General features: G+C 47.4%; 1 protein-coding gene across 5 annotated transcripts in view; it reads left to right on the top strand.

The window, feature by feature from the left end:
• Window positions 1-15825, top strand: part of GOLM1 (golgi membrane protein 1) — a 91405-nt gene that overhangs the window by 22921 nt on the left and 52659 nt on the right. For 3 of the 5 annotated variants that reach the window (XM_070045763.1, XM_060301098.2, XM_060301099.2), the window contains exons 4-6: window positions 7666-7720; window positions 10580-10682; window positions 14760-14795. In XM_070045763.1, the coding sequence (XP_069901864.1) occupies window positions 7666-7720; window positions 10580-10682; window positions 14760-14795 (194 nt within the window). The remainder of the gene's footprint in view (window positions 1-7665; window positions 7721-10579; window positions 10683-14759; window positions 14796-15825) is intronic. The other 2 variants (XM_070045764.1, XM_030832844.3) reach the window with 1 other exon arrangement.

Genomic DNA, 15825 nt, shown 5'->3' with positions numbered 1-15825 from the left:
AGGGCGGTGTCTTGCCTTCCCGTCTGTGAATTGCCCCTGACCGTCTCGGTTGAGCAGGCGGGCATGTGTTTTCTGTGCTCTGCGCTCCTGTGTCCACAGGCAGGGAAACAAGCCCTGCAGAGGTGCTTGCTCTCCGCTCGGCTTCTTCCTACAGGGAAGAGCCTTTCCATCAGCATCTCCGTGCTCCTCGGGAGCGAGGGGCGCCCCCGGGTGGCTTTTGTCTGGTTCTCCCCTCCTCACACTTCCCCGACCCTCTGTTCTTCTAACCCAACACTGCAGGACGGCGTTTGATGTGAAATACAAAAAGGGTCTTTGACCTAGCTGTCTTTTCACGTGTTTCCCTTTGGTGCTGATGAGTGAGATCTGCTGTTTCTTGTTTAAAACAGTGTGGGAAGTGTTAGGAGCGCTCGCTGCAGCCCTGGGTCCGTACGCTTAATTCAGTTTTCTCTTTAGTCCCCACGTGTCTGTGTACACCCTGCTTGCGGAAAGTTAGAACTTCCCAAACTGTGGCCTCTCCCACAGGGGAGGGCGAGTTGTTGGGATTCCCATTTGGGAACAGGAAAACTGGCGCTCACGGAAGGGGCTGAGCCCAGCTCCTCCTGCGGCCTGTGCGGGTGGGTCAGGAGGAGGCTGGACCCCACGCTCCTGGCGGCAGGGGCGCTTCCATGCCGGTTAATGACAGCCGGGGAGCGTTTGGATTGCTGAGGCTGTACGTGCTGCCATCAGTGCTTTTCTCCCTCTGAAAGCAGGGAGGAAGATTTTCCAGCTCCAGCCCTTGTGTGGGCAGCTTTCCAGTTGTGCCTGTCCTGGTGAGGGCTGGGGTGTGGTGCCGAGGAGGGGCACCCCAAGTGGGCTGCTCCAGGGGAAGGGCTCCAAGTCCCCTGGCAGCTGGTGACAGACCATCAGGGTCTGCGCGCTGAGAAGGACGCCGCTCCGCCTGAGAGCCAGCTGCTAGACAGGCAGCAAAGAACCATCTGGGGTTCCCGCGGCCTGCCCTGTTTGGGTCCTCCTGGCAGTTCTCTGTGACCCAGGTCACGGTGGGCTAGAGGCTGGGCGGCCTGTGACATGGGAGACAGTTACCCCAGGTTCTCAGTGAGGGCAGTCTCAGTTTGCTCCCACCCCTCCCCTCCCCTCCCCTCCGCCCCTCCTCCTTCTCTCCTCTCCCCTCCTCTCCCCTCCTCTCCCCTCCTCTCCCCTCCCCTCCCCTCCTCTCCTCTCCTCTCCTCTCCCCTCCTCTCCCCTCCTCTCCCCTCCTCTCCCATCCTCTCCGCTCTCCTCCCCTCCTCTTCCTCTCCTCTCCTCTCCCCTCCTCTCCCCTCCCCTTCTCCTCCTCTCCTCTCCCCTCCTCTCCACTCCCCTCCCTTCCTCTCCCCTCCTCCTCCTCTCCCCTCCCCTCCTCTCCACTCCTCTCCCCTCCTCTCCATTCCTCTCCCCTCCTCTCCCCTGCTCTCCCCTCCCCTCCTTTACCCCACTCCTCTCCCCTACTCTACCCTCCTCTCCCCTCCCTGACCCTCCTCTACCCACCTCCTCCTCCCCCCTCCTCTCCCCTCATCTCCCCTCCCCTCCTCTCCCATCCCCCCTCTCTCCTTCTCCTCCCCTCCTCTCCCCTCCCCTCCTCTCCCCTGCTCTCTGCTCCTCTCCCCTCCTCTTCCCTTACCTCCCCTCCCCTCTCCTCCCCTCCTCTCCCCTCCTTTCCCCTCCTCTCCCCTCCCCTCCCTTCATCTACCCTCCTCCTCCTCTCCCCTCCTCTCCCCTCCTCTCCCCTCCCCTGCACTCTTCCTCCTCTCCTCTCCCCTCCTCTCCCCTCCCCTCTTCTCCCCTCCTCTCCTCTCCCCTCCCTTCCCCTGCCCTCCTCCTCCCCTCCCCTCTCCTCCTCTCCCTTCCCCTCCCATCCTCTACCCTCCTCCCCCTCTCCTCTCCCGTCCTCTCCCCTCCTTTCCCCTCCCCTCCCTTCCTCTCCCCTGCTTTCCTCTCCCCTCCTCTACCCTCCTCCTCCTCTCCTCTACCCTCCTCTCCTCTCTTCTCCCCTCCTCTCGCCTCCTCTACTGGCATCTCCCCTGCTCTCCCCTCCTCCTCCTTCTCCTCTCCTCTCCCCTCCTCTCCTTTACCCCCTCCTCTCCCCTCCACTCCCCTCCTCTCCCTTCTACTCCTCTACCCTCCCCTCCTCTCCCCTGCCCTCCTCCTCCCCTCCTCTACCCTCCTCGCCCCTCCCCTCCCCTCCTATACCCTCTTCCTCCTCTCCTCTCCTCTCCCTTCCTCTCCCTCATCTCCCCTCCCCTCTTCTCCCCTCCTCTCCCCTCCTCTCCCCTCCTCTCCCCTCCTCTTCCTTCCCCTCCTCTCCCCTCCTCTCCCCTCCCCTCCTCTCCCCTCCTCTCCCCTCCTCTCCCCTCCTCTCCCCTCCTCCTCCTCTCCTCTCCCCTCCCCTGCCCTCCTCCTCCCCTCCCCTGCTCTCCCCTCCCCTCCTCTACCCTCCTCCTCCTCCTCTCCTCTCCCCTCCTCTCCTTTACCCCCCTCCTCTCCCCTCTCCTCCACTCCTTTCCCCTTCCCTCCTCTCCCCTCCCCTCCTCGCCTGCCCTCCTCCTCCTCTCCCCTCTTCTACCCTCGCCTCCTCTCCCCTCCTCTCCCCTCCTCTCCCCTCCTCTCCCCTCCCCTCCCCTTCTCTCCCTTCCCCTTCTCTCCCCTCCCCTTCTCTCCCCTCCCCTCCTCCTCCCCTCTGCTCCCCTCTCCTGCTCTCCCCTCCCCTCCTCTACCCTCCTCCCCTCCCCTCCTCTACCCTCCTCCCCTCCCCTCCTCTACCCTCCTCCCCTCCCCTCCTCTACCCTCCTCCCCTCCCCTCCTCTCCCCCTCTCCCCTCCTCTCCCCTCCTGTCCCCTCCTCTCCCCTCCTCCTCCCCTCCCCTCCTCTCCCCTCTTCCCCTTTCTTCTCCCCCTCCTTCCCTCATCGTCCAGTGGACAGTTTTCGTGTAGACATGTGTTCTCTTGAGGATATACCTAGCAGTAGAATTACTGGGTCATATGATAACCGTTCAGCTGTTTGAGGAGCTGCCTAATTGTTTTCCTCGGCGTCTACACCATTTTACCTTCTCCTCAACTTGGTCTGAGGGTTCCACGTTCTCCACATCCTTGCAGTACTTGTTATTTTCCTTTCGTTTGTTTGTTTTTCTTGTCGCCATTCTAGTGTTGTGAAGTGGTACCTTCTCATTTTGATTTGCGTTTCTCTAATGACGCTGAGCATCTTTCATGTACTTTTGGCCATCTGTGTATCTTCTTTGGGGAAATGTCTATTCATACCCTTTGCCTACCTGTTTCTTTTTACTTAATTTAATGTAACTGCTAGAGAATTTAAAATTCCCATATCTGACTGACATTATGTTTCCCTTGGGTAGCATTGCTTTGGGAGATTTTGAAATTGATGAGGGGTAAAAAAACTCGTGCATACTTCATATTCTTCCCTTCATTCTTAATGTCATTCACCGGTCATGAAGGTTAAATTCTTTTTGAGGTTCATCTCCCAGAGCATTAACAGGAATGTCATTACAAAGAAGTTATCCAGGCACCTGATCGCCGGTGGGTTGGCAAGGGCTAGATTGTTTGAGGGTCATCTTTAGTAAGGCTTAAGGTGGACCCACATCTTCAAAGCAGGTTGGTTATTTTAATGAGCCAAACAAGCACAGCAATAAAGGTCACCTTCTCTTTTATATAACGTGATGAGCCTCACTTCCAGTGAGCTTTTCAAAAGCTAGCATTTTAACAAATTTAGTCATTTGTGTCTTATTGAGCTTTTCAGAACATGATAATCTACTGTAGATTTATTGCTTTGGAAATTTACTATGACATGTTGAGGTTATTTTCTTAGGAATCTAATGGAGAAATAGTTTGATCAAATATACTTATTTCCTGCCTAGAATAGAATGGTTATAATACATTTGCTTGTGGGTGATTCATTCCGAGGTGTTCTGAGCTTAGTGTCCAGTTAAACTCTGGTAGCACTTCCTTGTCTGCTGCTGAGAGTTTCCAGGGGACGGGTCACACGCACCAGGAAGTACAACTCCCCCAAAGTCTCTCGGCACCAAAATGTGAAAGTCAACTGGGTTGTTTAGAATACAATACGTAATTCATTTAAAAATAATTTTGTGGGCTTCCCTGGTGGCGCAGTGGTTGAGAGACCACCTGCCGATGCAGGGGACACGGGTTCGTGCCCCGGTCCGGGAGGATCCCACATGCCGCGGAGCGGCTGGGCCCGTGAACCATGGCCGCTGAGCCTGCGCGTCCGGAGCCTGTGCTCCGCAACGGGAGAGGCCACAGCAGTGAGAGGCCTGCGTACCGCAAAAAAAAAAAAAAAAAAGATTTAAAAATAATTTTGTTTAATGCAGGTGTTTTTTTCTTTATATTGAACCCCCCAAAAAGCTAGAAGCGTTTTCCTAAAAATGATTCAAGATTTTTGGTAAATATAAAACTGCAGATATAAAGATCTTGCTGGCATTTTATGGTTCCTTTCTCATTTACTTACGTGGAGACTGTATTTTTCCATGCATCCGTAAGTAGGCGGGGGAAGATAACTAAAATGTATTTTGTTTGGAAGAATAAAGTCACGTGGGAGACAGAAATATCTTCAGATGTTTCAAATTGGAGCAATTCCTGAGCCCTCAGGCAGTTGCAAACTCTAATAAGGATTTTTTGGGTGGGGCTGAGGGGAATGAGTGGAGAAGGGGCGAGTAAGATTGCCATAATTGTTGTAGAAATGATTTGCCCAGGAGAGATTGGCTTTCGAGATTATCAGCATGTAATCACTTAAGTGCTCCTTTTCTTTTTCTTTTTCTTTTTTACATCTTTATTGCAGTGTAATTGCTTTACAATGGTGTGTTAGTTTCTGCTTTATAACAAAGTGAATCAGTTATACATATGTTCCCATATCTCTTCCCTTTTGCGTCTCTCTCCCTCCCACCCTCCCTATCCCACCCCTCTAGGTGGTCACAAAGCACCAAGCTGATCTCCCTGTGCTATGCGGCTGCTTCCCACTAGCTAATCTACCTTACATTTGGTAGTGTATATATGTCCATGCCACTCTCTCACTTTGTCCCAGCTTACCCTTCCCCCTCCCCATATCCTCAAGTCCATTCTCTAATAGGTCTGTGTCTTTATTCCTGTCTTACCCCTAGGTTCTTCATGACATTTTTTTTTAATTCCATATATATGTGTTAGCATACGGTATTTGTCTTTCTCTTTCTGACTTACTTCACTCTGTATGACAGACTCTAGGTCCATCCACCTCATTACAAATAGCTCAATTTCGTTTCCTTTTATGGCTGAGTAATATTCCATTGTATATATGTGCCACATCTTCTTTATCCATTCATCCGATGATGGACACTTAGTCCATCTCCGGGCTATTGTAAATAGAGCTGTAATGAACATTGTGGTACATGACTCTTTTTGAATTATGGTTTTCTCAGGGTATATGCCCAGTAGTGGGATTGCTGGGTCGTATGGTTGTTCTATTTGTAGTTTTTTAAGGAACCTCCATACTGTTCTCCATAGTGGCTGTACCAATTCACATTCCCACCAGCAGTGCAAGAGTGTTCCCTTCTCTCCACACCCTCTCCAGCATTTATTGTTTCTAGATTTTTTGATGATGGCCATTCTGACTGGTGTGAGATGATATCTCATTGTAGTTTTGATTTGCATTTCTCTGATCCTGTTATTTTTCTGTTCTGTTTCAGCACTGTCGTTCAGAGGGAAGGTGGTTTTGATACCCATGCAAGGTGGAAATTGAAGTGTACAATTCAGTTGTGTTCAATATATTCATATTGTTGTGCTGCAAATGTCTGGAACTTTTTCGTCTAGCAACACTGAGACTTTACGCCCATTAAACCCTAATCTGTTCCCTGCACCTACCCCTCCCCCCTCCCCTCCCCCACCCTTGGCAGCCACCTTTCTACTTCACGTTTTCATGATTCCATCTGCTTTAGACACTGCTTGTGAGTAGAATCATACAGTACTTGCCCATCTGTGATTGGCTTAGCATGATGTCCTCAAGGTTCACCGGTGGTGTAGCATGTGACATTCTTTCTTTTTAAAGGCTGTGTTCTATTCCACTGCATGTATATGCCACATTTTCTTTATCCATTCATCCATTGAGGGACACCTGTGTTGCTTCGATTCTTGACTAGTGTGACTAGTGCTGCTGTGAACATGGGTGCAGATATCTCTTCAAGATCCTGCTTTGTGTTCTTTTGAATATATACCCCAAAGTGGGACCGCTGTGTCTTAGGGCGATCTTTTGCCTTTTTAATTGAATGTGTGCAAACCTTTTCTGAGAGTAGCAGGACCTGCGAGCTGTGTGAATCTGATTCCCCGCTGGCCCACGCAGAATGTCCATAAACACTCTTCTTGATGATCTCTCCGTGAGAGATTAACTGTACAGATAGTATCACTGTGACTTCTTTCCTGTTGTGCCAGGAAATGTTCCACATGGTCAGACCTCCTGAAATAAACACCAGAATCATTTGGCCAGATTGCACAGCTAGGCACTCACCCCAGAAACACCTTCCTCCAGAAAGCTGCCTCCAGGACGGAGGGCCGGACGGAGAGGCCCAGGAGGGAACAGAGGCACAGAAGGGTGAAGGCGGCGTGGTTGTCATGTTCTTCTTTACCCAGGAACGAGACAGCAGCCTGTCTCCAGGTTACGGCCAGCAGGTTGACAAAACCTTGTTGATTATGACACAGTAAGAAACTTCCATGTTATGGCCCAGTGTGCACCTCTGTGTGTGTGTCCAGAGAACATCACTTACCTGTGTGACGTGTGTTGGTATTTCACGTTCTGGTCCCCTCTTCAGGTTCTTGTTTGCTTTTGCACCCGGTACAGTCACGGGATCGTTGTCCTGCTGGGGTTCACATCCGCTTTGGCACGTACGCAGTAAGGAAGAGTCCGTGTCTGGGGCAGGCCTGCCGGGCTCGGGCTCGGGCTCTGCCTGTTTGCTCTTGAGAAGACCACGTGACCTAGAGTCTCTAAAGCCAGCTGTGCCTCAGTTTCCTGTCCCCTACAGTGGGATCATATTGTGCCCCCTCACACAGCTGGTGTGAAGAGCCATGGGGCCATGGATGTGGGGTGCCCAGAGCGGCACCTGGCCCCACACTCACTTTTCTTACTTTTTACTGTTGTTCACTGTTATCCCGAGGCCCGTGTTGCTTCTTCCTCCTCTGTTGTCAGCATTCCCAGCTTTGTGTAACTGGGAGTTAGTTCCTCTCCATCCTTGGAGCTCGTAGGGTCTGGATAGAAGAAAGAACGTCAAAAGTTAAAATGGATTGGGAAGCTTCGCAGGCGGATCGGTCGCTGAACCCCCGTTTCTTTTCCCCATCAGCCAGGCTGGAACTCAGTTTGCCTTCTGACTGAGACAGGGCTGTACCTGGGCTCCCCCAGAGAAAGGCCGGAGTTGCTGCTTCAGCCGGCGCGGAGCTGAAACAGGGCCGGGGAGCCGCCCGCCCCTTGCTCGGGTCGCAGGCGGGTGCTGGGACACTGGTGCTCATCCCTCCCCAGGCGCAGAGGGCTGACAGCCCAGCGTGGGAGGGGGGCCGCTCCCACCCTTTCTTCCACAGGCGCATCTGTCAGGGCTCTTCTGAGTTGTCAGGTTGCCAGTGTTTCATTATGTGATTATCTTCCTTGCAGGCAGTTTTAGTGAATAACATCACCACCAGCGAGAGGCTCATCAGAACCTTGCAAGGTGAGTTCCACTCCCCCCAGACATCAGACCTGTTAGGAGAAACCCACCTTCCCTCTGTCCTTTTCTAGGGTCGCTTAGTGCAATCTAATGATGGGTGGTATTACAAGTTATTGGGTAATCTTTACTCTTGTTGCCTAACTATGTTTCCTTAGAGAGCTTTTCCTTTTATGAGTTTACTGAATACATGGCAAGCTGTTACGTAGAGAATTCAGATTCTCATTTTGTGATACATTAAGAAATATATGTGTGTGTGTTTAGGTCACCCAGAAATCAGATTTCCTTCATGAAATTTATATAGAAATGATCCAGCCTAGTGTAATTCCGTTTCCTAGCTCCTCTTATTCAGTTTGGCAGCCAGGGTTTTTCTTGGGGCCCTTCTGAAGCCGCCGGGCGAGGCAGGGATGGGGTGAAGCCCCTCTGTGAGGTGTGACCGGAGGGGTCACAGGGTCCAGTGCAGCCTAAGAACCTGATGAAAGGAGCACTGGGGCTTCTGATCCCTGACCTGACCCTAGTCTCACCTTTGCCCCTAGTTAAACTCCATCAGTGCCCTCAGCCTCAGTTTCCACCTCTAAGGTGGGAAGGTCAGTCTAGAACTGGGCTGTCCAGAACTGTAGCCACAAGCCTCCTGTGGCCAGCGAACGTTTGAAATGTGGCTCATGGGACAGAAGAACTGGATTTTTCATTTTTGTTTAATTTTCGGCAATTTAAATTTAAAACTGATACTTGACTCAGTTATTGGGAAACTTAAGTATCTTTGGGACAACTTGGGTGTACCAATATCCTTTTTAACTGTAAATTTTATGAAATCTAAATTCAGATCAAGAATTCCCAATTCCTGTTTAACATCTGAATTGAGATGTGCTGTAACTGTAAAATACACACCAGGTTTCAAAGACTTAGTATGAAAAAAAGAATATAAAACGTCTCATTCATAATTTCTCACATTAATTCTATGTTGCCATGGTAATATTTTGGATCTGTTGGGTTAAATGAAATATATTATTAAAATTAATTTCACCTGGTTTTATTTACTTTTTAAAAATGTGGTTGCTAGTAAATTTTAAGTGACCTGTGTGGTTTATAATATCATAGTTCTGTTTGGCAGTGCTGGTCTAGAATTCTAGTTCCAGATCAGCTTCTAAGAATATTAATAGGGGAAATGCAGAGATTCACTAAGTTTAAATGGGTTGCTTGACTGCCGGGGGCTTCTCAGAGCTGATGATCTGCTGGTCAGTCCTCAAGTAGGGCACAACAGCCTGCAGCTGTTTTTATTTTTATTTTTAAACAGCTTCAATTTTATTTATAAAACAGTTTTATTTTTAAACAGCTTTAATCAGGTGTAATTGACATACAGTAAACTACACATATTTAAATTGCACAGTGTGACATACGTTTTGACGTAAACGTACGGTTGAAGAAACCACCACAGAATCAACACAGTGAACAGATCCATCAGCCCAAGATGTTTCTTTGTGCCCCTTGGTAATCCTCCCCAGGCCCCTCTGATCTGCTTTCCGTCCCTCTAGATGAGTTTGTAATTTTTATAGTTTTGTATACATGGAATCAGACGGCATAGACCCTTTTTCGTCTGGCTTCTTTGACGCGGCATAATTATTTTGAAATTCATCCGTTCTGTTATGGCTGCCATAGTTCATTCCTTTTTATTGCTGAGTAGTATTCCATCGCCCCATGCTCGGTTTGATTATAGAATTTTTTTTTTTAAGTTAGGTCTGTTGAAGTATAATTTACACATGATAAAGTTTACCCATTTGCAGTGTACCTTTCTGTGTGTTTTGACACATGCACTGTCCCCTGGATACCGGAGTCGAGACACAGCTCGTGTCCGTCACTCCAGGAAGCCCCACCCACACCTGCCCTCACCTCAGCCGCACCCAGCGACCAGTTGTCCACCCCCGTAGTTCTGTCTCTTCAAGCATGGCATATAAATAAGTGCTTTTGAGATGGATCCCTGTTGCTATGTGTATCAGCAGTTCATCGAATCCTTCACTTTTATTTAATTTGATCCCCCCCCCCTCCGGCCCCCCAGAGAGCCTTGTAGGTCTAGGGTTGTGAGGACAGACCTTGGGGAAACTCCAGTGTCTGTCCAGGGCCGTGTTTCAGGCCCTCGTTGCTGCCCTCGGCCCGTTCTGGCGTCCCCTTTGTGGCAGCTTTTCCTTCTACCCTCCCCAGCCTGGCTCTTGGTCAGTGAGCTGCTGCTTTTTTTCTACAGAGCTTTTCCGAGCCAAGTCATCAGGGCAGCAGTGATGCGGCTGATGGATTTCCTCAAAGAAAGCTGTTGTTTCCCAGATAGGAGGGTCAGGTGACTAAGTGCACATGGGGCCTCAGAGAGTAACTGGGCTGTGACCAAATGACAGGATGCTGGCAGGTATCCTGGTAGCTGAGAACAGGGGGTGCAGCAGGAGTGGCTGCTTATCTGACTGGATGTCGAAATTAGCGTTTCACAGATCGAGGGATACGTCTTCTGGGGGCAGGAGACACAGTGGCGTGTGTGCCCTTGTGGGACAGTTCAGGGTTTAGGATGTCTAGGAGAGAAATAGGTGGATAGAACCTCCTGGTGCATTGTAAGGGTTGCAGGTCAAAAAGAAGATTTAGGAGAGATGTGTGAAAAGGAATCAAGGTGCTGGTTCCCATAGGATCGCACATCTTCTGGGCCGCTTCCAGGGCTGGGGTGGGGAGGTTCCTGGGGAGGGGCCGTGCTCTCATCCCTTCCTCTTTCCCCTCCTTATTCTGTTGGTGCCACGGCCCATGGTGTTCCCATGGTGGGTTTTGGTGTGCCTGCTGTTGTCAGGATGGCCATGCCGGTGCCCTGTGTGATTTCGTGTCCTCCTCTCCGTTTAGACCAGTTAAAGGCCCTGCAGAAGAATTACGGCAGGCTGCAGCAGGATGTCCTTCAGTTTCAGAAGAACCAGACCAACCTGGAGAGGAAGTTCTCCTACGACCTGTAAGTGTGTCCACATCAAGTGTGTGCCACTCGGGAGGCTGACGTGTTTTAAGCGGAGGGTGGTGGACGGGGTGCAGCATAGTCTCCACTGGCCTTTTCTGTTATAGAGCATATAGGTCTTGAGGAAAAGGTTCAGTCCCTTTTAGGAGTCATGTCCTTTAGACATAATGCATTTTATTTTTTAAGTGTCAGCAGTGCTTCGGAAAGCCCTGGAGAAGTGTTAGCCAGTGGGCTCCTCATTACAAGAGGGCAGTTCTCCTTAGCAAGAAATGACTTAACTCAATATACCTTAAAATATGTAACTGAGAACTCTATAAAGCGCAGGTGTGCTGGTTAAATCAATAATCTAAAGCCTTTAAAAATGTGTTCCAAAAGTGCTCAGAAGTGACCTAAGTCAAACTCATAGACTAAAAGGAGTTTGGTATAATATTACTATAATGTATCACTGGGTGCTGGCATTGTGGGCATTTTGTTTTCTTGAGACTTTTAAGTGTCTTTCCAAATTTTTGCAGTGAGAATGGAGTACTTTTATTTTTTTTTAGCTTTATTGAAGTATGATTGACAAATAATCATTGCATGTATTTAAGGCATAAAAACATGATGTTTTGATATACCTATACATTGTGAAATGATACCCCCAACCAAGCTAATTAACCATCCATAGGCTCCCATCTTTACCTTTTTTGTGTCTATGGTGAGAACACTTGAGATCCCCTCTCTTAGCAAATTGCAAGTATAAAACACATTATTATTAACTGTAGTCACCATGCTGTACATTAGATCTCTAGCGTATGGTGAGGACAATCTGTTTTAAGCTGATGACTTTAGTCACATACAAAAACTCTACACGTTACATATCAGAGTCCTTCTGTGGTCAAAACAAAGCAATAAACTTTTTAAAAGTTTGGCTAAACCCATTAGTAAGATAGTAAAAACCAGTTTAGAGGGTAGCAAGTAATGTTGTAGTCCATGTATTTTTCTCCCATTTTCTTCATAGCAACAGTATAACTCAAGCACAGGAACTTTGGGATTCTGAGACAACCAGCTCCCCAACTCCACCCTCTTTTTTCTTTGACTTCTATTTAGTCCATGTCCAAGTTCATACAGAGTTTTTACATAATTGCAGTTGCCATTAAAATTGTTAATCATTTTTTTACTTTCTTGCATGATGTGTATTTAAAACTCCATTTTGTTTCCAAATATTAAATACTGCATAATGTGGAGGTACCAAATTCAATTCACCATTTCCCAGTTGGTTAATTCTAAGTTTTGGTTATTGTACATTGGCCTGACATCAATACAGATAACTTTTAAAAGTTATTATTTTGGATTATTTCCTTCTAAAAAAGACTGGATTGTAGGTTTAGTGTGTCAGTTGGTATAAATCGCCAAATTGCCTTCTGAAAGGATTTTAGCCATCTGGTCAACACCTCCTCATAAGGATTCTGATGTCCTTCCACTCACCATAATATCTTTCTGATCACTTTAAAACTAAATACTCCTAAAACCAGGAAGCCTCAAATACATAAATATGCAAAGGACACGTGCAGACAATGCAAAGGAAATGTCATTAGAAAACATGCATATGGAACCTTGTCCAGCTAGGCCAGTGGCTCTCAGTGGGTGGCAGTTTTGCTACCAGGAGACCTTGGGCAAGGTCCCAAGACATTTTTGGTTGTCACAACTCAGAGGAGGTGTTACTGGCATATCGTGGGTAGAGGACAGAGATGCTGCTACATCCTGCAAAGCACAGGGCTGCTCCCACAACAGAGTGTTTATCTGGCCCAGGGCACCAACAGTGCCCAGTTGAGAAACCGAGTTAGGCTGGTAGTCACTGGAAAGCATTCAGACCAAAGGGAAGTGCTCCAGTCTTCTTATTCATCCTTGAAAGATACCTTAACACACATGTGTCCCTTCCATTGACTGAAATACAAGAAGCCGTAAATGGCCTCACTTGATAAATGCTGACCCAGAAGATTTTGACCTAGCTGGAAATCAGCCAGGACCCAGTGACAAGGAGGGCAGCTCTGCTCCCATATAGGAGTGTTCAGACAGGCAGTGAGCAGAATACTCCAACCTGGTGGCCATGCGTGCAGGATGCACTCTTTTTCTCTCAGGAAGTTGATAGGTGAATTGAAAAAGCTGACTGACTGCATCTGTTTTACTAGTTGTGCCCCAAACCTTGTCCCAGATAGAGGATGCTTCCCATCCTATATCTGATGTGTATCAAATGTCGAAAGCTGGAATGAGTTGGGTTTTCTTAACTTTCTCTGGTTACAGACCCTTTCTGAGAATTCGATGGAAGGTGTAGACGCCTTGTTAGCAGTTTTATAAATGGATGTATACACAAAGTTGCATGTTCAATTTTAGGGACCGCTGAAGCATACCTACCTGCATGCCCTCTTCGTTATGTTTCCTTAGGCTCCTTGCGGCTGCGACAGTTTCTCAAGCTTTACTTATTTTTTATGGTCTGGATTATTTTTTATTAGTTTTGAGGAGTACTGGTCAGGTATTTTGTAGAATGTCCTTCAGTTGGGATTTATCAGATATTTTTCTCGTGGTGAAACTGGGGCAGCACATTTTTGAGAGGAAGGTCACAGAGGTAAAGTGCTATTCTCATGGCTTCACATCCAGCGTATGTGCTATCAGGATGACTTATCACTGTTGATCACCTGATTGAGGTAATGTTTATCAGGTTTTTGCACTATAAAGTTACTCAGTTTTTTTCTCCCTTTATGCTATCATCTTTGGAAGAAATTCCCTGTGCTTAGGCTGCACTTAAAGATTGTGAAGTTATGCTCCACTTCCCCAAGGATGGAGCGTCTTCACAGATTATTTGGAGTTCTCCTGCACAGGAGATTTGACGACTCTTCTTATCTGTCTAATTATTTATATCAGTATGGATTCATGCATATTTTGGGTTAGAATCTAATACTGTCTTATTTATTTTTTCTTTTGCTTACATGTTTTCCAGCTTTTGCCATTGGGAACTCTTTCAGTTGATTCCTTTATCCAGTTGACATATCCCTGATATTGTGGGTTTGGTCCCCCGCCGCTTTTAAAATTACTTTTTTATACTCTGGCACCAAAAGATGCTCCAGACTCATTTTCATGTATTTCCCGTCCCAGTCCTAGAATCAACCAATCAACCATTTCTCCAAGGAGCCCTTGTTCTTTTTATTGGAGAATGGTATTAGAAACCAAGATCTGGATACTAGGTGTGTTTGTTACTACTAGGGTGTCATTGCTGCTAGGCTCTCTCAGATGACAGAGCAAGAGATATATGTGTGTGTATACTAACTCGTGTTATATATAGATACTGATAAATATTTCTATATGTATTCATCTGTATCTAAATTAAACCAAACATGAATTTGTACTGCTGTCCCCAACTCTAATCCGTTTACGTTAACATAATAGTATGTAATTGGTTATGTTCTCAACGTGGGACGCTATTCAATTATTTTATCAATGTTTTGTGACTCAGAACAGTTTTTTAAATTTATTTTCTTTTACTTTTTTGGCTGCGTTGGTTCTTAGTTGCAGCATGTGGGATCTTCGTTGAGGCATGGGGGATCTTTCATTGCAGCGTGGGCTCTTTGTTGTGGTGCGCAGGCTTCTCTCTAGTTGTGGCATGTGGATTTTCTCTCTCTAGTTGCGGTGCGCAGGCTCCAGGGCACATGGGCTCTCTTGTTGAGGCTCGTGGGCTTAGTTGCCCTATGGCATGTGGGATCTTAGTTCCCTGACTAGGGATCGAACCTGCGTCCCCTGCATTGGAAGGTGGATTCTTTACCACTGGACCAGGGAAGTCACTGTGACTCAAAACATTTTGAAACTGCTTGTGGCAAAGACCGGTCAATGCTTATCCAAATCCATTCATCTTTTTGCCCAGCAAAACTATTGGGCAAATTCCTTGCAGTTAGGTATGGCCAAGTGACTTAAGTTCTGGCCAGTGGGGAAAGGAAATCATGGGGTGGGACTTACAGGAACGCTTCTGAGAATAAGGACAGTCCACTGCACATCCCTTTCCTTTACCTTTTCTCCTCCCTCCTTCCTGCTGCCTGGGCTTCACACAAGATGGCTGGACCACTCGCAGCTATCCTGGATCATGAGGTAATCATGGGGATAGAAACCAATGTTAGGATATTGAAACAGCAAGAGAAGCCTGAATTTTTGATGACTCAGAGCTGCCATACTAACCCTGGATTTCTTTTATGTGAGGAAAAATAAACTGCTATTTTTTGGCCTTTTTGTTTCACCTAGCCAAACCTGATGCTAACTTATATACTTTTTGAAAGTGCCTTTAAATATTGTTGTTTCTTAAACTAGATCATTTTCATCAGTGCTCATCTGTTACCCCCAAAAAAGACTTCTCAGGAAAGGCCATTTAGATTGAGTCCTAAACAATAAAGAGCAGAGAAAGGAGATTAGGAGATGTTAGGAAAAGAGAACCTGGGGAGCCCAGAGTGATCTGGGCAAGGCAGATAGTATCATACGGTCACGGTGGGAGTGAGTACGAGTAGTATCTTGAGGATGGGCGTGAAAGTGACTAGTTACGTGGACCTTGCTGGGAAAATCTTCTCTTTCACAGATTCTGATGATGTGAATGTTAGGTCTTTTGGAATAGTCACACAGGTCCATGAAGCTGTGTCCTCTCTCTTTCCCCCGTCTGTTTTCTCTCTGTGTTTAGATTGGGTAATGTCTATTGTTCTGCCTTCCAGTTCGTTGATTCTTTCCTTCTCTGAGTTTAAAAATGTTGGTTATTGCATTAAATTTCCATTTGGTTCTTCTTTATATCTTCCCTTTCTTTGCTGAGACTTAGTTTTTCATTTCTGTCAAGCATGTTTTAATTACCCATTGAAACATTTTTCTGGTGGCTGCTTTAAAGTCTTTGTCAGATCATCTTAACTTCTCTGTCACGTTGATTTGGTGTCTGTTGATTGTCTCTTTTTGTTCAATTTAAGATCTTCCTGGTTCTTCATATGATGAATGATCTTTGATTGAAACCTCTGGGCAGTGGTGGTGAAAGCCCTGGCTCTTCATTGACATCCTCTGACGCCACCACCTGGGGAGAGGGAGGGGGACCTCATTAGTGTCAGATGGGGATGGAAATGCAGGCTTCCCATGTAATCTCCAGTGACAC

Source organism: Globicephala melas, chromosome 6, assembly GCF_963455315.2.
Source record: "Globicephala melas chromosome 6, mGloMel1.2, whole genome shotgun sequence".
Classification (NCBI taxonomy): Eukaryota; Metazoa; Chordata; class Mammalia; order Artiodactyla; family Delphinidae; genus Globicephala; species Globicephala melas.
The sequence above is the reverse complement of the archived record's forward strand: the minus strand, read 5'-3'. Positions and strand labels throughout refer to the sequence as shown.